Source organism: Ornithorhynchus anatinus, chromosome 14, assembly GCF_004115215.2.
Source record: "Ornithorhynchus anatinus isolate Pmale09 chromosome 14, mOrnAna1.pri.v4, whole genome shotgun sequence".
In the NCBI taxonomy this organism is placed as follows: domain Eukaryota; kingdom Metazoa; phylum Chordata; class Mammalia; order Monotremata; family Ornithorhynchidae; genus Ornithorhynchus; species Ornithorhynchus anatinus.
Window position 1 is genome coordinate 14,458,558 of NC_041741.1, and position 25,358 is coordinate 14,483,915.

Sequence of the window (25,358 nt, forward strand, 5' to 3'; positions counted from 1 at the left end):
CAGATAACTCTATCTCTTTACTTTTGTGGTAGCAGTGTGTCCCCGGATGTCTTCAGATTTAGTGTTCCACAACTGGCCACACCTGTTTCTTAGCTTGATCTGTACGTTTCGTTATGGTTTTGCAGGAGCAACTCCTAGGGCAATGTCAACCAAGTCTTCGTGCCATTACTGGGTCAGGCCACGATGGTCTTTTCATTTTGGATGCGGAGCCGGTCAGTTACACCGACCTTTTCGATTAGCTTCAGGTTATAACCAAGACCTCAGGCCCAGGGAAGAGCATTCCTTAGGGTTGGCAAAATGTGGCCTGAGGTGGGATTGCATTGCACCTGTATTGCATTGTCTGCTGTGTGACCTTGAGCAAGCCACTTAACTTCTCTGTGCCTCAGTTACCTCATCTGTAAAAAGGGGATTAAGACTAAGTACTGTTCTAAGCACTGTTCTAAGCACTGAGAAGCTCCAGAGCCTACCATGGTTATGGTCCACAATTCCCGTATGTCGCGGTTGCCTCCATGGCAGGTTGGGAGCAGCTCAGAATCTACCACGGGGGGAGATTCAGCTATTTTTCTGAATGGGTCCCCTCCTCACCACTGGAAGGCAAACTTCCCCAGTTGTTTTTTACAAGCCTGAGTGTGCACGTTCATGTACATAAGGTGTAGGGATGTGTGCATGTGTGTAGCTCCATGTAGAAGTGTGTATATTAAAGTGTATGCCTGTATATGTGTGAGACACTGTGTATATACTTGAGCACATGAGTTGTGTCTGAGGGAACTTGGGAGGACACCTCTATCTTAGAGGTTCCTAAAGTGCTGTAATAATTATTATTATTATTATTGTTATTGTGGATTTAAGTGGCTACTATTTGCCAACCACTGTTCTAAGCACTGGGGTAGATACAAGGTAATCAGGTTGTCCAATGTGGGGTTTACAGTCTTAATCCCATTTTTACAGATGAGGTAACTGAGGCACAGAGAAGTTAAGAGCCTTGCTCAGGGTCACACAGCAGACAAATGGTAGAGCATGGATTAGAACCCACGTCATCTGACTCCCAAGCCAGTGCTGTAGGGGCTGTGTCCCTCAAATCCCAGATGGAAATATTATCTTGGGCCAGGAAAGAGGTTTATTAAAATTAATCAATCAGTCAGAGCACTGTTCTAAGCACTTGAGAAAGCACAACAGGGTTAGCAGACATGATCCTTACTCTCCAGTTTACAATCCGGCAAGGGAAACAGACCCTAAAATATTCTGCCCATAGGAGGAAGAAAGAAACGAGGATATGTGGTTGACTGAGTGCTTAGATAGTAGGTTATATAAATTGATATATACAAAAGTCTTACAGGTGGTTTTGATTGCATAATTACATAGCAGGCTTACTGGTCCTGAGGCGGTAGTTGGGAGAAATAGAACCTGGGCAGAAGCCCTCTATAAATTCATTCAATCGTATTTATTGAGCGCTTGCAACGTGCAGAGCACTGTACTAAGCGCTTGGAATGTACAACATGCCACCGTTTATTTATTTTGAAGAATTCAAAGCACCACAGGTGGCAAATGCAACGTGCAGCAAAAGGCGAGGAAGGGGCTGCATTGATCCTAACAGACACACTCGCTGTCTCTGTCCCGTGTCGATTTGATTAGCCACTCCCGCAGATCCAGGCAACAGCTGTGTGAGGGTGTGGCTTGGGGAGCGGGCACGGGGCAGCACGTGGATGCTCACTGCACCTTCCTCTCGTTTTCCTTTCCCGACCCCAAACTCAGGCAAGAAGACCTCGGCCCAAGTCCCATAGCCTGCAGGGTCGCAGGGCCAATTCAGGGGCCTGGGAGGAGTGGGGGGGGATATGTGCTGGCGCAGAGGCCGGTTGCTAGGTGACGGAGCGCGTCCCTCCTCCCTTCGGTGAGCATCCCGATCCTGCAGGCTTAGGATCAGGTCCTGCCTAGGACGGAAGGCGACAGGCGGCGGAGACATCTCTTCCCTCTCGGTGAGAAGGGGATGGGTCCCGGACGGGAGGGAGAGGCTTGGGAAGACGCCGGCATCTGGCCCGTTGGAAGGGAAAGGACAATAAATGCGACTGAATGAACTGGGGTTCTGTGGGCTCTTTCCGTTTTCTCCATCCCAGTGAGGGATCCTGGCCCGCCTACAGGGCAGCGAGGTGTCTGGGTCGGTCCGTTCTTTAACCCTGAAAAAGAGCCCCAAGGCAAAACCGCCGTGGCTTACTGCTCCCTCCTCAAGCTGGATCCTTTTCAGAGGATTTTACAAGTCGTTCAGCAGAAGTCAGGGCTTGAGCGGCTGTTGGACGGGTGTGCACACGCCTCAGTCGCACGGTTTATCCGAAAAAGACTCTCCCAAGCGCTTCGTACAATGCTTTGCATACTGTTAACGCTCAATAAATACGATTGAATGAATGAGGCAGCCGAAGCAGTAGTGTCCCCCACCCCACAGCCCCACCTTTCCTCATCTCCCACTCCCCTCTGCGTCACCTTGACTTGTTCCCTTTGCTTTTCCTCCCCTCCCAGCCCCACAATACTTATGTACATATCTATAATTTTATTTATTTGTATTTACATCTGTCTTCTCCCCTTTAGACTGTAACCTTGTTGTGGGCAGAACATGTATCTGTTGTATTCTCCCAGGCACTTAGTGCTCTGTACACAATAAGTGCTCAATAAATACTATTGAAATGAAAAACAAATGCTGTATACTGTGATCCCCATTAAGGATAGGGACTGAATCCCACCTGTTAAATATCTACCACAGTGTTTGGCACACAAGTGCTTTTCATATACCTCAGTCACTATTATTGTTATTAACATTCATTAAGCACTTACTATGTGCCAGGCACCATACTTAGCACTAGGGTAGATACAAGCTAATCAGCTTGTCATTGTCCCATATGGTGCTCAAAGAAGTAATCCCCATTTTACAGATGAGGTAATTAAGGCACAGGGAAGTTTAGCAATTTGCCCAAATTCACACAGCAGAAAAATGGCAGAGCCGGGATTAAAACCATGGCCTTCTGACTCTCAGGCAACCACTGGAGGCTTTTGAAGAGTGAGAGAAAATGGACTGAATGTATTTTGAGAAAAACCATTTGGGCAGCAGAATGTTGATCTGGGTATTTTATCTGTGTCCCCCCCCATTATATTATAAATCCTAGAGGGCAGGGATTGGGTGTACTAAGCGCTTGGATTATACAATTGGGCAACAGAGAGAGACAATCCCTGCCCAGTAATGGGCTCACGGTCTAAACAAAACTCCCTGCAGTTTGTGAGACACATATAGCTCCTCTTCGGATCTAACGTATATCTTAAGCATCAGCCCCCACCCATGGTCTTGGCACCAGAAAGATGACACTATTAGCTCTGCCTCCACAGCATAAAGCTATGAAGGAAGCTGAGCAGGAAGTAGTTGGGCTGCCCTGCTCCTCTGAGCCGGAAAGGGTCTGAGCGGGAGCCAAGATGGCTGCAACATGGTTCATCGATCAGCAGGGTGAGGATAAGTTGCTCCTGTCTCCCTGCTCCCTCACTCCCAGAGGGGCACTGCCCACCCATCTGAAGAAAGCAACCCCTTTGCCAGGCACCGTGTGCCATGAGCGTTTTTCGCAGGCTCCCACTCATATCAGGTCTGAAAGCAGCTGAGTTAAGTGGAGGCGGCAGCAACAGCCACAAAGGAGTAAACTGTTACTCTGAACGGCTGTTGCTATGAAGCAGCCATGTGGCTCAGTGATGTCATTCATTCATTCAATCGTATTTATTGACCAATTGCTGTGTGCGGAGCACTGTACTAAGCGCTTGGAAAGTACAGTTTGACGTCAGAGACAATCCCTACGCATGCACAGCATGACCAATTGACATCATATGTCTCATGGATGAGGACCATAAATTGTATGGCCCTCTTTTCACCAACTGCACAAAGGTTTCATTTCTTTTGCTTGTCAACCCTTGTTCTAAACAGATGATCAATAAACTTGGAGTCTATGCTCTTCCTGCCACAGGATGTCAGGTGAGAAGCAGCTTGGCTCAGTGGAAAGAGCACGGGCTTGGGAGTCAGAGGTCATGGGTTCAAATTCTGGCTCAGCTGCTTGTCAGCTATGTGACTTTGGGCAAGTCACTTAACTTCTCTGTGCCTCAGTTACCTCATCTGTAAAATGGGGATTAAGACTGTGAGCCCCATGTGGGACAACCTGATCATCTTGAATCCTTTCCAGTGCTTAGAACAGTGCTTTGCACATAGTGAGCACTTAACAAATGCCATCATTTCCTCCAAGAGGCCTTCCCAGACTGAGCTTCCCCTTTTCCCTCTGCTTCCTCTGCTCCCTCTCCTCTCCCCCTCCGCTCCCTTCCCCTTTCCCCCTTCACCTCCCCTCAGCTAAGCCCCCTTTCCTTCTGCTCCTCCCCCTCTCCCTTCCCCTCCCCTCAGCACTGTGCTCATTTGTATATATTTTTATTACCCTATTTATTTTGCTAATGAGGTATATATCCCCTTGATTTCTATTTATCGTGATCATGTTGTCTTGTTTTTGTCTGTCTGTCTTCCCTTAGACTGTGAGCCCGTCATTGGGCAGGGATTGTCTCTATCTGTTGCCAAATTGTATATTCCAAGCGCTTGGTACAGTGCTCTGTACACAGTAAGCGCTCAATAAATACTATTGAATGAATGAATCAATCAATTCTAGCCAAGCCTCAAGTCTCACCTTTCTTATGGTACTTATTAAGTGTGAACTATGTGCCAGGTCCCATTCTAAGTGCTGGGGTAGATGTAAGCTAATCAAGTTGGACACAGTACATGCCCCATGTGGGGCTAACAGTTTTCACCCCCATTTTATGGATAAGGTAACTGAAACACAGAGAGTGAAGTGACTTGCCCAAGGTCACAAAGCAGAGTACAGTACTGTTTTAAGTGCTTGGGAGGATATAATATAATGATATAACAGACACATTCCCTGCCCACTTTGACCTTACAATGTTGGGGATGAAAGGGTGCTGAAAGAGATGATGGCTTTGTTCTCTTCACCCCACACCTTAATGCTTCCCATTTAAACACCATTTAAAGTACCATACACAAATACCATTGAAAGAAAAAAAAAAGCTCTGTGAGGTGAGTGGCTGCATGAGTCACCCTTTTTTTAAGATATCAACACTGAAACCCTCAGCACTTGTGTCCATATCTGTAATTTCTTTCTATTAATGTCTACCTCCCACTCTTGACTCTAAGTTCCTTGTGGGCAGAGAATATGTTTACTGCCTTTATTATATTCTCCCAAGCACTTAGTACAGTGGTCTGCATACAGTAAGCACTCAGTAAATATGATTGGTATGGCACAATAATAAATCTGATGGACTAAATGGGTAATTATACATCAAAGAATATGGTTCTAGTACCCCCTTCTAATTTTGAACTTATAAACGTCTAAAAATTCCTCATGTATTTTTCTGATTTTGGTTATTTTACAGGACAACATGGCTAGAATACCAAAGCATTTTGGACTAAGTTATAAGGAAGAAATAAAAATGAAGAAGGAACTTGACGAAGTCCGCGAGCAGGTTCGGCAGGATTTTCTGAAATTCAAACAGGCATTGGTTGCTCACACCAGCGTAGACATTTCCCGTGGTCTGGTGTATCCAGGTGAACGGGCTACTTCCCAGACTTTGGAGCCCCCCAGGAGAGAAAAAGGGACAGTTTCAAGTGAAGTTTTCAGCAGCCAGAAAGATCAGAGAAAAGCAAGGAGTATTTCAGCAGTCAGCGATTGGGCTAAACAAACCTGTGACCTCAGACCTCAGATTCAAAAAAGAAAATCGCATCCAGAAGAGAGTAAGAAGATGGTCGAGGTCGATCGAAATCAACCAAGTGGTCTTTCAAGGGACAGAGATGATCCCAGTGGATCCGAAAGAGCAAAGAAGCCAGTTATAGCCTCTTTAGCCGGCACCACCAAACCAGCCACATTATTTAAACCTTCGGTTCGTCCCCAGAAGTTTAAGCATCATAGATTTATCTTACGCCGAAGGCCACAGACTCCTAAACCCACTCTGTTGCAGAAAATTGAAGAATTTCCGACAGGCAAGTCTCACACTCCCCCTGTCCTGGGAACCTGCCCCGTTGAAGAAAGTGCCACCTTGAGCATGACCACTGGGACTTCCAGTTCTTCAGTCTCAAGCAGGAAGGAGAGTGAACTCAGAAAATTGAAGAAAAAGAGAAAACAGGTGAAACAGGATCAGAAAGGAGCACAGAGAGCTTCAACCTCTGAAGCGAGAATGGGACGCTTTCGGGGCTCCAAGAGGATAAGCGGGAGGTTGAGTACAGAGCTGCGGGGAAAAGCCAGACGCGACACTTCAAAAACAGTCAAGGGGAGTTTCCAGCAGAGCGATCCAGAGGAGCCTGCTTCCCCTTACAGTTTGCTTGTTAAACGGGTTCCAAGATCTATCGATGAAATAATTGCTTCCCTGCAGTCCACCTCTCCATCGCCTTCGGATCGGGTGATCAAAGAGCTCATAGAGAGTATCCTTGGCCAGAACTATGACATTAAAATGGAGGTAGGTGAACCTTAACTGAAGTCAAATTTTCAGTTGGGCAAATGTTATTTCTATGCAAGTTGTATGTTTTCTTTCAGATTTCCCAACGTGTTCTAACCCAGACACCAGATGAATCAATTGGATAAAAACACTGAAATTCATTGATTCTCATTCCCTTATGTCATAGACCATCCAACATCTTTTTAAGGATATTAATTAAAGGGAAAACATTTCAAAACCCTTTAAAATACAGCAGTTCCTGATCCCTGAAACAATACACCTCATATTCCATCAGGATTTTTTTTACTAAAAGGGTATAATTATTCACATTCCAATATCAATTCAGATGTTAAATGCTTGGAATGAAAATGACTTACAGAATCACTATTTTGTTTGAGAATTTAGCAGTTTATTAGCATCATTCAGAGTGAACTTTTTTTTAATCATTAGGAAGTAAACTTGTTTCAGACAAAATAAATGGCTCCTTCAGCATTCTATTAATGTTTTACCTTTTTGGTCAGTTTGAGTTCATTTGTCTTCGCAAAATTTTGATACATATGGAGCCTATTGCATGTGAAGGCACTAATTTATGTTTTAGTCAGTTCAGGGATGACTCTTTAATAGAATCGGAGAATCACAGAGCTGGATAGGATTTTGAGAGGTCATCTTCTTTCCCAAACGTTGAAGTCCAACCTGTTTTCAGAGGTAGGAATTTTCTATCCATCTGTCCCTTTTCTATCCCAAAGGATCTTGACATCACTTTGCATTAGAACGCTTTTATTCTCCAATATCTTCCACTGGTAACAGTGGAATAGCAATAAGCTAGGAAGGTTATTACCACGGGATAAGTACTGGAGTAGATTCACGACGATCAGACCATCATGGGTTCTAATCCTGGCTCTGCTACTTGCCTGCTATGTGACGGTGGGCAAGTCACTCCTCTTCTCTGTGCCTCAGTTACCTCATCTGTAAAATGGGGATTGAGACTGTGAACTCCATGTGGGACAGGGATGGTGTCCAACCTGATTTACTTGCATCCACCCCATTGCTTAGGTCAGTGTCTGGCCCATAGTAAGCACCCCATAGTAGGTACTTAAATACCATGATTATTATTATTATGGGGCTCACAGTCTAAGTAGGGAAGGAGAATAGGTATTTAAATCTTCAATCTACAGTTGAGGAACCTGAGGCTCAGAGAAGTTAAAGGACCTGATCAAGGTCACCTAGCAGAGAAGAGGGAGACCGGACCCCTGGGTCTTCTGGTTCTCATCCTCTTTCCAGATTCCTGTGGGCCTGTCCACCTCATGGGATGCCCCAGGTTTTTCTTCGGGTGTAAATCTTTCTCATCGATGGCATAGCCGTAGTCAGGAGGACAGAAACTAGAACCCAGACCTCTTGCTTCCCTAGGCAGTGCTCTTTTCACTGGGCCAGCAAAAGGGCTGCATATGGGGGGAAGACATCATCCAACATAGGCCATATACCTGGGAGTGGTTAGAACCCAGAGTATGCCTAAATTTCAAAGTGAGACAGAAGGAGAAGTGTAATTTCAAAATGCAGGAAGAGAAAGACAGGAATGCTAAAGAGAAATGCCAGTGAACACATACCCCTAGATACACAAGCTTCAGTAGCACATAAAAAGTTTTTTACATAGGCCAAATTCCAAAAGGTTGTAATCATAAACAGCACACGGCAGGCAGAATTTTCCCTCGGACTACAGTTCCCCCAGAAACTGTTTTTTTTTTTCTTTGGTAGTTATGTGTTTTCTATGTGCTAGGCACTGTACTAAACACTGGAGTTGACACAAGCTAATCAGGTTGGACAAAGTCCATGTCCCAAACAGGGCTCAAAGCATTAATCTCCATTTTACAGATGAGGTAATTGAGGCACAGAGAAATTAAGTCACTTGTCCAAATTCACACAACAAGTAAGTGGCAGAGCAGGGATTAGAACCCAGGTCCTTCTAACTCCCAGGCCCATGCACCATCCTTTAGGCCACATTGCTTTTCATAAGAGCATAAGACTACATTGTATAAGACTGTAAGCTCATTGTGGGCAGTGAACTGCCTAACCAACTCTGTTGGCTTGGACCCTCTCAAGTGCTTAGTACAGTGCTGTACACACAGTAAGCTCTCAGTAAATACTACTGACTGTTTGATAAAGGAAGCAGTGTGGCTAATGGAAAGAGTTCAGGCCTGGGAGTCAGAAAATCTGGCTTCTAATTCTGGCTCTGCCTCTTGCCTACTGTGGGACCTTAAGTCACAGACTTGCTTTGTGCCTCAGTTTCCTGAATTCAGAGAGCCTTCATTTCTGAATTTTAAAGCCTCTCCTTTCCCCTTTTTGGTCAGGTCCCATTCTTAAATGCTTCTGGGAAATGTAGGCCTTTTGCCTCCTGGGTAATAGAATCCCTGGGTGAGGTTTGCTTCCCTCCCTTCGGTCCTGTTCTGCCTCCCAATGGTTTCTATAACTCAGAAACTGGGTTTTAATCCCAGCTTGCCTTTTTCCTGCTGTGTCACCTTGGGCAAGTTACTTAACTTCTCTTTGCCTCTGTTTCCTCATTTGTAAAATAGGGATAAAACACTTGTTCTCCCTTCTCCTTTAAACTATGAGCCCCTTGTGGGACAGAGACTGAGTTTGATCTGATTATATTGCATCTACCCAATGCTTAAGACAGTGCTTGGCACATAAATGCTTAAAAAATACCATCACCATTATCAATACCAACCTCCTTAACATTTTTGGCGGGCATATTTGCAATCACCTGTCTTCTGTTTGGAATATTTTCACATAGGTATGGCCATATAATCTGTAGTACAGTCTTAGCATAGAATGCCAAGTGTCAGTTATCAGTCTATAAGCCTGAAGATGGAAATATTACCTGGTGGATTTTGTTTTTAGAAATTTTAGAAATTTAAAAGTTGTCATCATCTGGTATTTATTAAGCGCTTTGTGCAGAGCGTTATGCTAAGCACTTGGGAGAGTACAATATAACACAGTTCGCAGAAACAGACCCTGCCTACAACGTCCAAGCAAGTGGTCTCTTGCCAGAGTCTATAGGTGTCAGCTCTTCATTCTGGCCGCAGGATTTTGGGGGCTAAAGCTTCCCCTTGAGCTTATTTATTTAGATACATATCCATAATTCATTGATATTAATGTCTCTTTTCCCCTTTTGACTGTGAGCTTGTTGTAGATAGGGAACATACCTACCAACTCTGTTACACTGTACTCTCCCAAGCGCTTGGGTCAGTGCTCCGCCCATAGTAAGGACTCAATAAATACCACTGATTGATTGATTGACCTGAGGTTGGAAGCTGTTGGTGGGGTGGGAAGGGCAAGTGTAGAAATCCCCTGGCTTAGTCCAGGAGTCTGGCAGAGGATGACAAAGCCCTTGTGTGGCCCCAAAGCTTAACTAGAGTTCAAAGAGCCTCCAGTTAGTCCCAGAGCCAGATCGTCCACCTCTGGCCAGAGAAATGTCCTTCTTGTCTACAAGGCCTCTGGTGAGCTGGGGCCAAGCTGAGAAGGAAGCTATGCAGGCTAGCCTTGGAACTCAATGGGGGTGTGAGGAAATCCTGGCCTACATCCACAGCTCTGCTGGGCTCCTTGGCTAGTTGGAGGAAAGGAGACTTTGCCAGCTTCAAGTGGGGAAGAGAAAGAGAGAGATAGACAGAGTGTGTGTGTGTGTGTGTGTGTTTTGGGAGAAAGAGGTGTGTTATTACAACCTTCCTTGCCTAAAAAGCAGTTATAGGCAATGGTTTAAATCCACAACTGGGATCTATAATGATAATAGTATTTTTTATGGTATTTAAGCGTTTACTATGTGCCGGGCACTGTATTAAACTCTAGGGTAGATATAAGCTAGTCAGATTGGATACAGTCCATGTCCCACATGGGGCTCACGGTATTAATCCCCATGTTAAAGATGAGGTAATGGAGACACCGAGAAGTGAAGCAACTTACCCAGTCATACAGCAGACAAGTGGCAGAGCCAGGATTGGAATGCAGGTCCTCTTCACTCCCAGGCCTGCACTCTATCCACTAGGCCGTGCTGCTTAATGGTATTTATTGGGCACTCACTTGCGGAGCACCGGACTAACAGCTTGAGAGAGTATAAAGCACCAGAGGTGGTAAACATGTTTTCTGCTCACAAGGAGTTTACAGTCTAGAAGGGCAGAGAGGCAGTAATATCAATGAAGAAGTTATGGATATATAAATAAGTGCTGTGGGGCTGAGGATGGGGTGTTAAGCATTTACTGTGCTTAGAGCTGGGGTCGATGCAAGTTATTCACATTGGACAGTGTCCCAGTTCTATATGGGGTTCACAGTCTAATTAGGAGAGAGAACAGGTATTTAATCCCCATTTTATAGATAAGTAAATTAGGCACAGAACAGTTAGTGACTGAAGGTCCCACAGCAGACAAGTGGCAGAGCCAGGATTAGAACCCAGGTCATCTGACTCCTAGACCTGTGCTCTTTCCTCTAGGCCACACTGCTGCCCTTAAGCAAGTTAGTAATTGCACTCTGTGTAAGATTCATGGAGATATTGGAAAAAAGTGAAAGCAAAATGAAGGCTCTCTCTCTAGGTAATGAAGCATCAGGTACCTTTCAACTTTAAATGATCATATTTTTCTGTTTTTCATTCATTTAATCCCAAAAAGGTGAGGGGTCTGCCTCTGGAGCTACTCTGAGTTTGCATACAGTAAAGATGAAAATCAAAGCTGAATATGCAAGTGTGTCAACTGGAGGGATTTGGTTAATTCAAATTATGTGAATATGTGTTTGAAGCCGACTTTTTTGGCCTCCGGTTCCAAAGCTTTCACTTTCATGTTCCTTAAAAAATGGAAGAAATTGTATAATATCCTTTGTGTTTTCAGTTTTTATTTTATTTTCTTTGAAGCCGAATTTAAATGATTAGGGCTTGATTTATAAGTCAATTTGGAGTGTTAACAGAAATACTTTAAAGTTACTGTGTGTTCTCAAATCCAAACCTTTGATATCTCTCAATCATTCATCACTTCAGTTGTTTTTGACTTTCTGTCAAGGAGACCGTATTAGCAAAGCTTTGTGAGAAAGGTGCCATTTAGAGAAATCTATCTGTCAAAAACTAAACAAAAGCATAAGTGATTCAGCTGTTAGTTGACTTTAAGGACTGCTTTCTTAAAGGATTAAGATGTGTGTTTTTAATATTTAAATTGAAGATCAGGTGTAATGAAACAACTCTATAACAGGGTATCCTCAGAAGATTTGGATTCAGCCCCCTGAAAAGGTAAAGAACATAATTAATGATATTTATTGAGCCCTTATTGTGTGCAGAGCACTGTACTAAGTGTTTGGAGAGTACAGTATAATAGGGTTGGTGGACATGATCCTTGCCCACAGGGAGCTTACAGTTTAAAGAATCCAAGAAATACTGTACCTGGATGAGGCATCCTTTACAATGGTTCCTCTACAATGTAAGTTCGTTGTGGTCAGGGAACTTGTCTAAAGACAGTTATACTGTACTTTTTTAAGCACTCAGTATAGTGCTCAGCATACAGTAAGTGCTCAATAAATATGATTAATTGATTCAATATTCTCTCTGACAATGGCAACAGGATGCTTGGAGGAAAAGTGTGATTTTTTTTTTTATGGTATGAAGTGCTTACTATGTGCCAGGCATCGCAGACAGCACTGAGATAGATACAAGATTATCAGGTTGGACACAGTCTCTGTTCCACAGGGGGTTTAGTCTTAATCCTCATTTTACAGTTGAGGTAACTGAGGGACAGAGAAGTTGTGAATTACCTAAAGTCCCACAGTGGACAAGTAATGGAGTTAGGATTAGAACCCAGGTCCTCCTGACTCCCAAGCCTATGCTCTACCCACTAAGCCATACTGCTTTTTTTAATCACTGCTGTCCTTGATATCCATCTGAACGTTTAGGGATGCAGCTAGCCCTTATAAAGCAGAGTACTCTTAGGATCTTGATAAAGTTTTAGAGCAGCCAAAGTTTTTTAGTACCCACCAGAGCCCAAGTGTACTGTTGACATTAAATACTTCAACCAATGTATAAAGGACTTAATATTGTTCATTGGATTGCCACGATATCATTCAGACAACAAATGTACCCCAGGATTTAACATATAGAAAGTGCTTGACAAATGTCACGATTATCATATCAACCATATCATGTTGTGTTCCGAAGCCACATTGCGGTTTACAAATTTGGATCAAAAGTTGGTCTAAGAGAACTCGGGCTAGAATCTTGACAGCCACTGAGAGTTGTGAGATTCTTTGGCTATTTCTGCTATAAGTTCTCCCCCCTCCCTTTTTTTTTATTTGTGAAGCTCTTATGTGCCAAGCATTGTTCTAAGCATTGGGGCAGATACAAGCTATTCAGGTTGGACAGAGTCCCTGTTCCATATGGGGTTCACAATCTAATTAGAAGGGAGAACAGGTACTGTGTGCCTCAGTTCCCTCATCAGTAAAATGGGGATTAAATTCTTCTCCCTCCTACTTAGGCTGTGAGCCCCATGTAGAACAGGGAGTGTGTCCAACCCGATTAACTTGTATCTATCCCAGTGCTTAGAACAGTACTTGGCACATATTAAGTGCTTCATAAGTACCATTAAATTGAAAATTAATTTGAAACACTGAAAGATGCTACATATATGAAATTCATTATTTCAGGAAGTTGTGGTGGCAGAAAATATCAATGTTTAAGGTGGGTCTAGATATATTTCTGGATATAAATGGTTAGCAAAGGATATTTTAATGATGCTCCATAGTCCGCCATTAACCATGTGGTGGTTGTTGATGAAGACAACCATCACACTCTTCTTCCAAGCTTCATGTTGCTACTGTCAGAAAGAGAATATTGGAGTGAATGGACTATTGACTTTTCATCATTGTCATCATTGGTATTTACTGAGTGTTTACTGGGTGCAGAGCACTGTTCTAACTGCTTGGGAGAATGCAACACAGTTTGTAGACAGAGTTTGTAGGCACATCCTGTGCACAATGAGCTTATAGTCTAGAGGAGAAGACAGACATTAATATAAATAAATACTTTATAATATAGTTTATAGAAGTGTATATAAATGGTATGGGGCTGAGGGTGAAATGAATATCAAATGCCCAAAGGGCACAGATCCAAATGCATAGATGGCACAAAGGAAGTGGGAGATGGGGAAAAGAAGGCTTAATCAGGGAAGCCCTCTTGGAGGAATCATGATTTTAATAAGGCTTTTGGATTGCACTGTCGCTTTTTAGGACTTTCCTCGATTTTATGTCATTATTTCAGTCTGAAGCAGTGGAAAGCTGTATAAACTCTGAGGAATCCGTTTTTTTTTTCCCTTCACCTTTTGCTCCACCGTGGTAAGCTAATGGCATGATATCAAGGCTGCCACAAAAATGTCTCAGGCTGTGCTCTTTCAAAACACAGTCCAGCTTTCATCATCTCTCAGTTTAAGTTTCCGACTGGATCACACACTCAACTGTCTTTTTCTTGGCTCCCAGACAGAGGTTTCTACAGTTAACAGCTTGTAATAGTCAATCCACCGCGGACCCAAAAGGTTAAGTTACAGCCTAGAACGCCTATGGAAGCCCTGTTCGCATTTGCTCGGCAGTTTCCCTCCTTCAAATGGAGGGTGCGCTCTGAGGAAAGGCAGCAAGAGGTCAGTCAGTCAATCATTTATTGAGTGCTTACTGTGTGCAGAGCACTGTACTAAGCACTTGGGAGAGTACAATATAATAAACAGACATATTCCCTCAGCGGCTGACCGCCGAGTTCTTCCTGACCCTCCACACCAGGACAACATGATGGTGGCTCTCAGACACTTGGGATCCAAGTCCAGACTTGGCAGAGTATGCTGGATATGGACTTAGGTCAATTTTTTTGAATGGTATTTAAGTGCTTACTATGTGTCAACATTGTTTTAAGAGCCGGGGTAGATACAAGTTAATTAGGTTGGACGCAGTCCTCTTTTTTAAATGGTGTTTAAGTGCCTACTATGTGTCAGTCCCAATAAATACCAATTAATCCCCATTTTATAGTTGACATAACTGAAGCACAGAGAAGTGAAGTGACTGGCCCAAGGTCACCCAGAAGACAAGTGGCGAAGCCGGCATTAGAATCCATGTCCTTTGTTATAGTTGGTATGATCTAGCAAACTCGCTCCTGACCCTTTAATGGCCTTCTACTAACCCTCTACTTCAACTTGAAAGAACCACATATGCTCTTCAATCAGACAATCATGTTTATTGAGCACTTACTATGTGCAGAGCAATATACTAAACACTTGGGAGAGTACAATACAGCAGAATTAGCAGACACATTCCCTACCCATAATGAGCTTACAGTCTAGAGGGGGAGACAGATATTAATATGAATATATAAATAATTTATAGTATATAATTTAAAGAGTCATACATTTCTGTCCTCGAGCTTCTGGCTCCTTCCCTGCAAGTCTGACTCATCAGTAGTCTCAGATTGAGGGTGATGGGAAGCACTTGGCTTCCTTGAGCCCCTCACTTCCCCAGTACCTATTTTGAGCTAGCCCACATTGAACATGTAAAGTTGGCTTCTTGGTTTCAGTAGATGATAAGTGACGACTCTACACCGGTATTGGAGAGCAGCCCTCGAAGTACAGGGAGCTGACAGAGTTGTCAATGTCAATATTTTTCTTTTATTTTAACTTGTTCTCATTGTGCTCCCATGATATTCTTCTGTTGGGTGTGCCTGCTCTCTCCAAGTTAGATTTTGAGCCCTCGGTGGACAGGGTCTGGGTCCTTAATTTCATTTTCTTGCCTTTGTCCAGAGTGCAGTACAGTTCTTTGCAGTTTGTAAACGTGGAGTAAAATTTACAAACATTTACTCCAAGGTTAATACTAACGATGGCAATAATAATAATGAAAATATTATTACACTTGAGCCCCAGGTGAGGGAAGAAGTTGAAAAGATGCCAGGCTGCAAGCCATCACTACCAGAAACAGGGGGAGTTTTAAGTTTCCTCAAAAGTGGCGTATCCCTAGATTGTAAACTCCTTGTGGTCAGGGTGCATATTTACCAACTCTGTTACCCTGTGCTCCCCTAAAACATTTTGTATGGTGCTCTGCACACATTAAGCATTTAATAAATAATATTTATTGTTTTGATGTCTGACAGGTCTTTATGCTGACACTAGGGCTATCTTTAAACCCAAGAGATCTCTGCACACGTTCGCCTCTTTAATTATAACTTTCATACAGCCGGTTTATCAAGACTGGTTAACTTGCATTCTGTGAGAAAGAAGCTAAATATTGGCATCACTGAAAATAAATAATTGAAGCTACCAGAAGACCTGAGACTAAAAGGGACTGTGAGATGGTTGTCCTTTTGGACATCAAGCCTAATGTTGGAGATGTGCTATCTAACCCCTAGTCTTTCCCCTTTAAATACTAAACTTTCCCTAGGACATCAAGCCTAATGTTGGAGATGTGCTATCTAACCCCTAGTCTTTCCCCTTTAAATACTAAACTTTCCCTAGAGTATTTTTTCCCAATGGTACTTGTAAAGCACTTATTTTGTGCCAAATACTGTACTAAACACTGGGGTAGATAAAAGATACTTGGGTTGGACATAGGTCCTGTTTCACATGGGGCTCACAGTCTAAGTAAAGAAGGAGTAGCATTTAATTACCATTTTACAGATGAGGAAACTGAGGCTCAGAGTATTTAAGTGAATTGTCCAAAGTCACAGGCTCAGAGTATTTAAGTGAATTGTCCAAGGTCACATAGCAGACAAGTGGTGGAGCCAGGATTATAAACTAGGTCTTCTGACTCCCAGGCAATCAATCCACCAATGGTATCTACTGAGTGCGTACAGTGTGCAGAGCACTGTATGAAGTGCTTGGGAGAGTACACTATAGCAGAATTGGTAGACACTCTCCCTGCCCACAGTGAGCTACAGACTAGAGGCCCATCTCTTTCCACTAAACCATGCTGCTTCCCCATGGGTCCATCATCCATTCATTTGTCCAAACTCTTCTTGAACCTGCTGGCATTTTTGGCCTGCACAGCTTAATGTGTGAATAGATTTCATGTGCTAACCCCCTGCTTGGTAGAAAAGTGTTTGTTTTCATTTTTCTTGAACTTGTAACCTTCTAGCTTCATTGGTGCCCTTCATCCTGTTGCTGTGGGATTTGGGGAACAATGATTTGGGCTATCCCTGCCACCTCTTTCCTGGCTTCAAAAACTTCAATTCTTTGTCCCCTCTCAGTCTGTGTCTTTCCAGAGAAAGTGTTGCAATATTTTCAATTTCTCCTCCTTTAGTAGTATATCTAAATTTTGTTGGAGAAGTACATCGTTGCTCACCAATAAAACTACTGGGCTAACTTGCAGTACTCTTTTGAATATTAGTAATTCTGTAAAATATTACCTTCATTTGGACAAACTTGTATTCAGAGGGGTATCAGGGTACTGAAAGGCTTTGAAGATGACTTTGAAGATGTGCTTTTTGAACCTTGTTTGTAAGAATGTTAGCTGACTGGCAGTCTTGCAATGATTTAACTTTAAAAACCCATTTGATTTGCATATTGGTAAAATGAGGTTCTTCTGCATCTTCCTCTCAACATTTTTTTTCTAGCTCCAAATTTAGGATTGGTAAGATTTTAATTTTTTTAACCTAGAGAAGATTGAAGGGGGTTGGTTTTCAAGGTTAATGGTAACCAGCTGTTCATCTCCACTGAAGGCAGAATGAAAAGAAATGTGTTGAGAGATTGAGGATATAAGGCAAAAGTTATTTTATGGGTAATTAGATATTAGAATAGAATCCTAAGGAAAATAGAACTTCCTCCTGTAGTGATATTTAATCAGGTGTTATAATGGCACGTACGAATTTTCTGTTGATCTAGTTGACAAGAGTGAGGAAATATTTTTCAGTGGTTTCCAATCAAGTAATCAATCAAGTGTATTGAGTGCTTACTCTGTGCAGAGCACTATACTAAGTATTTGGGAGAGTACAGTATAACAGAATTGGTAGACAGGTTCCCTGCCCACAATGAGCTGAGAGTCTCCACTGTTTCATGGACAATTCTGTGTGGCATAAAGAGAAAACACCGGTTTAAAGCAGGTTTCAGTTGTGCAACTGCCCTTTCGAAATGGCAGAACTCTAAGATGGCTGCCTGTCGTAATGAGGTGCAGCCCTCCTGGCTAATGGTGATCATGGGAGAGAAAAGCATCATCTGGAGAGAGGATGGCAGCACATCCAGAAAATATTATGCAGGGTGAAATGGCAAGATTTCTTGTAAGACTGAAAGTGAGAGCTAAACAACAGTGAGGAGTAAAAATATGACAAAATTGTAGGTTTTTGGGAGAAGGGAGAGGGTGGGGTTGCTGCCAGAGAGGGGGAAATTGGAGGAAGAGTGTGTTTGGGGGGAAGATGAGGAGTTTGATTTAGGCATGTTAAGTTTCATGTGCCAGTGGGACATCTATGTGATTTCCTGGAGGCCCGGGGAAATCTGAAATTGAGGCAGGTGAGAGACTGGGAATAGTGAAGTAGACTTAGCTGAAGTCATTTGAGCAGAAGAATTCTCTGAGAGATGAGTGTATAGCCAGAAGAATAGGATATCCGGAACTGTATGTTATGTGACAAATAGTTTGTTTTTTTTTAAAGAGAAAGGTCTGGAGTGGATTTGTGATTTCCTCCTGAAGAACAGCTAGGAAGAAAGATAATGGAGAGGAGAAAGTGGAGTTGTGTTTTTAGACCTTTAGAATTTTTAGAGTTGTGTTTGAAGCAACACCTGAGTTGAGTTTTTAGAAGAGGTGATGGTTTGTGCTGCCTCATCCACACCTTCTTCTTTTCCCCTGATGATAATCACCAGCAGCAGGCATAGTGAGATATTTATTTGGGATCCAGACTGTGGAAGATATCTCTGATTGCCCTTTTCCACTGCTGCCTGAGCAGCCAGCTTGTTGGTGAGCCGATTGGAATGGAGTTGTTCCCTCTGAGCAGAGACTTTTGGAAACTTGGAGGTTAGAATGCAGTCTCAAAAAACACAGGCAGATGCTGTTTGGGATAAATGCTTCAGCAAAGCGATGAAGTATCTTAATTTGTTAATAAGGCAGAAGGGCAGAGTGTTGGCCAAGCATGTCTGTCATGTATCTAGTTGTATAAATAGTGTCTCGCTGTCAGTGTCATCTTCAGAAATGGACAGCTCTGTGTATGTGTTTGTATGTGTAGCTCAGGAAGTAATAGAGTGTGTTTACATGGTAAAATTCTGCAAGTTGTGGTATGTCTATGTACTGGGGTGGGGAGGAGTATGCCTCTTTCTGTAGGCGGCAGATAGGGTATCTTTATCTGTGCGGTTGTCTCAGCTCATGTCTCCCAACCCTCAATTTCAGAAGTGTGTCCTACAACAGGAAAATTGGGCCAAGATGAAATTATTCTCTGGATAGTTATGTGGTAGTCATTCCACTCCTGCTGCAACTGACTTTGATTCCATTCCAATCTCACTGGCTGTTCCACTGTATTTTAGGACAATACAAAATGATCAACAGGACTGAACTGAGTGAAAAGTGAGTGTGTGTGCATACACACGGGCTGTGATGAACCTAATCATTCTTGTGCCTGCAAGCAGGATTCTACAGGGGAGCGCCTTCAGGTGTTTGCCTGCAGGAAGTTGTTGAAAGCCAATTCAAATTAGGGCAGTTTCTCAAGAAGGTAACCTGCAGGGACAAGTATTTAGGGCTGAAGCTCTGTAAAACATATCTTTCTCAGAAACTTGAACTTCAGTGTACGTTAAGGTAGAGAGGCCACGCACCCTGAATCTTTCCTGATGGGGTTATGAGAGAATCAGAATCTGGTATGACCAATTGGGGCTAGATAGTGTTGCAACACTGACTTCCTGCATTGCTAGCTTTTGGGACGTCTTGGGACCTACCTGAAAGCAACGCGGAAATCAAAAAATCTTCTGAAAGGTTGGACCAAAAAGCATTTGGCATAGCCCAAAGCTCCAGATCATATCAATAATCAATCAACCAGGGGTATTAAGCACTTTCTGTGTGCAGAACACTCTACTGAGTGCTTAGGAGAAGAGAGTAGAATTGATAGGTAGGGCACCTACCCTCAAGGAGCTTACAGCCTAGTGAAGGAGACAACCAAGCAGTATATTTCAAGAAAGGGAATCAAGACAGTCTGTGATTATATACATAAGTCCTCTAGACTGTAAGTTCACTGTGGGCAGGGAAGGTTCTTGCTAAATCGGTTTGTATTGTACTCTCACAGGTGCTTAGTAGAGTGCCCTGCACATAGTGAGCGCTCAGTAAATACCATTGATACTTGCTGTGGAGGTGGTGGAGTAAATATCAACATACTTATGGAGTATGGACTTAAGCATCCAGAGGCCATGGAGGAGAGGGAGCATAGCCTGGGGAAATGAGGTAGTTAGGGAAGGCTTCCTGGAGGTGATATGATATTCCTGTTCTGAAAGTTAGCAATGTAAAGCCCGTTAGACGTAATATGAGGATTGATATCTTGTCTTCTGTGAATTCTGTAGGGTGCCTAGGAAGCATTGGTTTTCAAACTTGGCTTAATGTGTCCACTAGCTCACTGTGGTCAGGGAATGTGTCTGTTTATTGTTATATGGTACTCTCCCAAATGCTAAGTACAATGCTCTGCACACAGTAAGCACTTAATACAATTAAATGAATAATGATAATAATGATGGTATTTAAGTGCTTACTATGGGCCAAGCACTGTTCTAAGTGCTGGGGGAGATACAAGGTAATCAGGTTGTCCCACATGGGGCTCAGTCTTAATCCCCATTTTCCAGATGAGGTAATTGAAGCCCAGAGAAGTTAAGTGACTTGTCCAAGGTCACACAGCTGACAAGTGCAGAATTAGAACCCACAACCTCTGGCTCCCCAGCCCATGCTCTTGCCACTAGGCCATGCTGCTTCTCAGTGAATGAATTAATAGTTAACATATTAAGTGATAACTGTGTCCAGAGCTCTGTACTAAGCGTTGGGAGAGAAAGCATGGGTGGGAAATAGGCACAGTCTGTCCCTCAGGAGACTCACAATTGCTGATGGAATTCTGCTGTTAGGTTTTCCCTCTTCCATCTATACCTAACCAGACATTTAAAACTAAATTTGTATTTGTCTCCCTACCATCTATGCCTAGCAATTATGGAAATACCTAAAAATTTTATAAATGCTGAATAATTAAGTTTTTTCAAGGGTTAAAATGCAGTTAAAGATGTCTTTAAAGCATGGTTTCCTGCAAATCAGAGGTAAAAGTCTGCCCTCTTGTGTCTCTAAATAGTAGTTTCAATGAAGAGGGTCGTCAAAAGCGAGAAAGTTAAGGAGGTAAACCCAGAACTGCACAGTGTTCAGATGAAAAACCCCACTGCTATTTAGGAAAATTATGTTTTAATATTACATGCATATTCTAGAAACCTTTTCTTAATTCTCCACTTCCCTTGGTCTGTGAAATCGTGCCTTTCTGTGCCTATTTCCATAGTAGAAAAACTGTCTCGCAAAAACTATAGGAGAAATGAGACGTTGCCTTGAAAGTGCACTGCATTCAAGAAAGCTTGCAGAATCCAGGTTTCAAGATGTAAGGAGAAGGAGATCCTAATAAGAAGGATCAAAACTGATGTTTCCTATTAAAAATAGAGTCTTCAGAATCTACATTGTAAGGAAGGGGAGACTGGAGAAATCCTTCTATATTTTGTATCTGAAATATTTAAGATTTTAAATGACTGTACTTCGAATTTTATATTTTAATTTTGAAACACCACATTAAAGGATTCCAATGACAGTCTTATTTTTCAAGAACAGTGTAAAATCTCAAAAAGTTCATAGTGGTCTGTATTAAGTACTCCACAAAAATATGGAAATCTACAGTTATTACAAAAACTACTTACCAATAGTCACCAAGAAAGAATATTGGAAAGTGTGATCAATACCTCTAGTTTTCCGGCTTTCAAGGCAAGAGACCCAAAGGTGGTGTTTAGCCAAGCACACTTGTAAGCAGGGAATGTATCTACCAACCACTCAGTATTATTATTATTATTATTATGGTATTTAAGTACTTACTATGTTCCAGACACTGTCCTAAGTGCTGGGGTGTATATAAGCAGATCATGTTGGACACAGTCCCTGTCCCATGTGGGGCTCACAGTCTCAATTCTCATTTTACAGATGAGGCAACTGAGGCCAAGAGAAGTAAAGTGACTTGCCCAAGGTCACACAGCACACAAATGGCAGAGCCGGAATTAGAACCCATGATCTCTGACTTCCAGACCTATGCTCTATCCACTGCACCATACTGTTTCTCTAGCACAGTGCTCTGCACCATCATCATCATCATCATCAATGGGAATTAAGTGCTTATTGTGTGCGGAACACTGTACTTAAATGCTTGGGATGGCACACAATAGAGATGGCACAAACATTCCCTGCCCACAGTGAGTTTACAGTCTAGATAGAGGGGGATAAATACAACAAGGGAATCATTCTACAGGTCATGTGGAAAATGCAAATTCTACTTTTCATTTTTAGTTTGGGTAATGAAACCATCTATCTTGGCACTGTGCTTAGCCATTATCCAATTTTTCTTTTTTGGCTCTACGAAACTTCTTTCTCAGCTTGATAGTAATGTCCAAATCGCAATAGTTGCTTTTACTGTTTGGCTTTGTGTCAGTAAGCCTGTTTTGGAGCCTGCTGATCTCATCAGTGCACACAGTAAGTACTCGATGAATATGATTGAGTTCCATTTATTATACTTAACAGATTTTGGTTTAGTCAATGCGATTTTTCAAAACAATTTTTACAGATATTTTTACACTGATTTTATTTTCTTTGTTTTTCTAAGGAGGCCTATTCTATTAGAAACCTCCCATGTCAATTGCCTGAATATCAAGTTAAACAAGAAACCCCAACAGATGTAGAGGAACTGCAACAGGTAAATTCTGATCTCCAAAAACATGTGTTATTCTTTGAGTCAGGGCTGTTCATGGATGGTCTTACATCTAAGGTACAGCACTGAATTTTCTCCTCTTTCTCTTCTTTAATAATAATAATAATAATAATAATAATAATGTTGATATTTGTTAAGCACTTACTATGTGCAGAGCACTGTTCTAAGTGCTGGGGTAGACACAGGGGAATCAGGTTGTCCCACGTGGGGCTCACAGTCTTAATCCCCATTTTACAGATGAGGTAACTGAGGCACAGAGAAGTTAAGTGACTTGCACACAGTCACACAGCTGACAAGTGGCAGAGCCGGGATTCAAACCCATGACCTCTGACCCCAAAGCCGGTGCTCTTTCCACTGAGCCACCTTCCCTCTTTACCAAGCACTATCCTAAGCACTGGGGTACATACAAGATAATTAAGTTGGACACAGTTCCTGTCCCCTAGTATGGCTTTTTCCCAGGCCTGCAGCCCAAATACTGATCAACTCTTAAGTCTCACTGCCCACAAGTGAGGAGAAAAATTGGCCCAAAGCCTTGATTTTTACTGGCCTAGTACAAGCTAGTGACAAGAACATGGGCCTGGAAGTCAAAGGACCTGGGTTCTAATTTGGGCTTCACTACCTCCCTGCTGTGTGATCTTGAGCAAGTCACTTAACTTTTCTGGCCCCACTTTCCTCATGTACAAAATGGGGATTCAATAGCTGTTTCCCCTTATCCTTAGACTGAGAGCCCCATGTGGGACAGGGACCGTATCCAACCTGATTTTCTGTATCTACCCCAGTACTTGGTACATAGTAAGCACTTAATAAGTGCCACAATTATTATTGTGATTATTAAGTTTGGTGGGAAAAGTACTGTTTACAATTCCAGAAGGTCAGGGCACTGCTTAAAAAGAATATTAATTTTAACTTTGTTTTCTTGCAGATAGATGTGCCTAAAGAAGCCTTTGATCAAACACAAGGTATTGTAGAGGTCGTCCAAGAAGATTTTTTAGAATGCTCTGGAGAAGCACAGGAACCCAAGCTCCAAGAATTTTCAAAACCTCAAACTTTAGATCTGTCAAAACCTGGGGAGAATATTCCAAGCCAAGATAGATCCCAAATAACCAGATTGCCTTCAGAGGTAAAGAGGTTCTGACTGACAATCGGTCAAAATGACAAAGGTTTCTTTGCAGCTTTTTCATTTGTTCCCTTGGCTCTCTTCACCTGCTACATAAATGCTCCAGCTCATACTCTTTTCTCGGTCAGTGCCTATGTCTTTTTTACATTTTTTGCATGCTCCAAGAGCCTAGTACAGTGCTCTAAACATAGTTGCTACTCATAAATATTGATGAAGATTATTTCTAATGCTTATCTGTGCAGGAGTCTTTTTATTTCAATCTGAGTTTCTCTTCACTGGGCCATCATTCCATCAGCAAAAGATCTTAGTGAAGAACTGAGCTTGATCCTAACCCGTTAAGTTTTGTAACATCTCTGGCTACATACCAATTGTATTACTGTTGATCCAGATCTTCTTTCAATGTAAAATAAAATATATAAATGTTTTTAGCCCCACAGAACCTGATCCAAAATGATCTCAGCTGAACTGGTTGCATCTCTAATTGGGTGGGATAAACAATGTCCAACATTCGGGAGAAGTCATAAAATTCCTATTATATGCAGACCACTGTAATAAGTGCTTGGCAATAAAGCAGAATTAGTAGACACTTTCCCTGCTCCCAAGGAGTTTACAGTCTAAAGGATTGTGTATTGCCTTTTGCCAATAAGTACTACTATTATTTCCTCTGATTTTTCTTATTATTCCTGTCTTTTATTATTATATTCTTCATGGTTAGTAAAGGTTACATAGATAGAGCTTTGTATGTATTCTGCCTCCTGGAATCACTTGGAGCATTATCCTCCTTACTCTGTCAGCAATTGTTCTAAGTGCTGGGGTAGATACAAGTTGATAAGGTTGGACACAGTCCCTGTCCTGCATGGGGCTCACAGTCAAAGTAGGAGGGAGAACAGGAGAACTGAGGCACTTTAAGTTAAGTGACTTGCCCAAAGTCATCCAGCAAGCAGTTGGCAGAGCTGGGTTAGGACCCCAGGTCCTCTGACTCCCAGGCCTGTGCGCTTTCTGCTGGGCCATACTGCTTCTGATCATCTTGTATCTACCCCAGCCCTTAGTGTGGTGCTTAGCAAAAAATTAAGCACTTAACACACACCCCAGTTGTTTAGTTCTGCCTTGCAGTGGCCAGCGATCAACAACACCTTCATGGAGCAACATAGCTGCAAGGAGAAGCTGGTGTCAACCAGAAAGGTTGCCCTGTATCCATTGTGGCTTCTCTTTACCTGGTGGTAGGACTATTTTACTCTGGCTGCTGCCAGAGCAATCTCTTGGTGGCAAGTAGCTGACTTGGTGCCCAGGATATTGGTGAATGGCTGGCACTTTGTTGCTCTGGCGTGTTTCTATATGCCTGCTTTTGTTTCCTCTCTGACCCTCTCTTTCTGTGCTTTTCCTTTTGGTCCCATCCCTTTGGAGACACTGCTTTTTGGGTCATTTTTGCTTCCAAAAAATATGGACACCTTACTTCCCTGGGGGACTGTTTGGCAGACACCCTGTAGTGCAATAGAAACGTGATTAAAACAGATATATAGCCCACAGTTTCAAATCAAACATGGTGGGCACTTAACTGCGTTCCCCTTCCGGAAGAATGCAGAGGACTCCCCTTTTAAAGGTAGTTTCTATTTGGTCAGAGGCTTCCCACGGAAGGAAAGGTCTGCTTCCTAGGGGAGCCCAGCCCATTCTAGGGTCCTGCCTGTAGGCTAGATTCACATATTGCCATAGCGCTCCTCAGGTTCTCTTACCTAGGACATACTAGACCCCGTGTTGCAGCATGGAAGCTACACTGCTGCTATAAATGTGCACAGCCACTTCCTAATA

General features: G+C 42.6%; 1 protein-coding gene across 4 annotated transcripts in view; it reads left to right on the plus strand.

The window, feature by feature from the left end:
• Positions 1-1,581: 1,581 nt before the first annotated feature.
• TTC6 (tetratricopeptide repeat domain 6) overlaps positions 1,582-25,358 on the plus strand; it is an 85,036-nt gene continuing 61,259 nt past the window's right edge. For all 4 annotated transcript variants that reach the window (XM_029079530.2, XM_029079528.2, XM_029079531.2 and 1 more), the window contains exons 1-4: positions 1,582-1,973; positions 5,446-6,522; positions 22,331-22,420; positions 23,358-23,555. In XM_029079530.2, the coding sequence (XP_028935363.1) occupies positions 5,452-6,522; positions 22,331-22,420; positions 23,358-23,555 (1,359 nt within the window). In that variant the 5' untranslated portion in view covers positions 1,582-1,973; positions 5,446-5,451. The remainder of the gene's footprint in view (positions 1,974-5,445; positions 6,523-22,330; positions 22,421-23,357; positions 23,556-25,358) is intronic.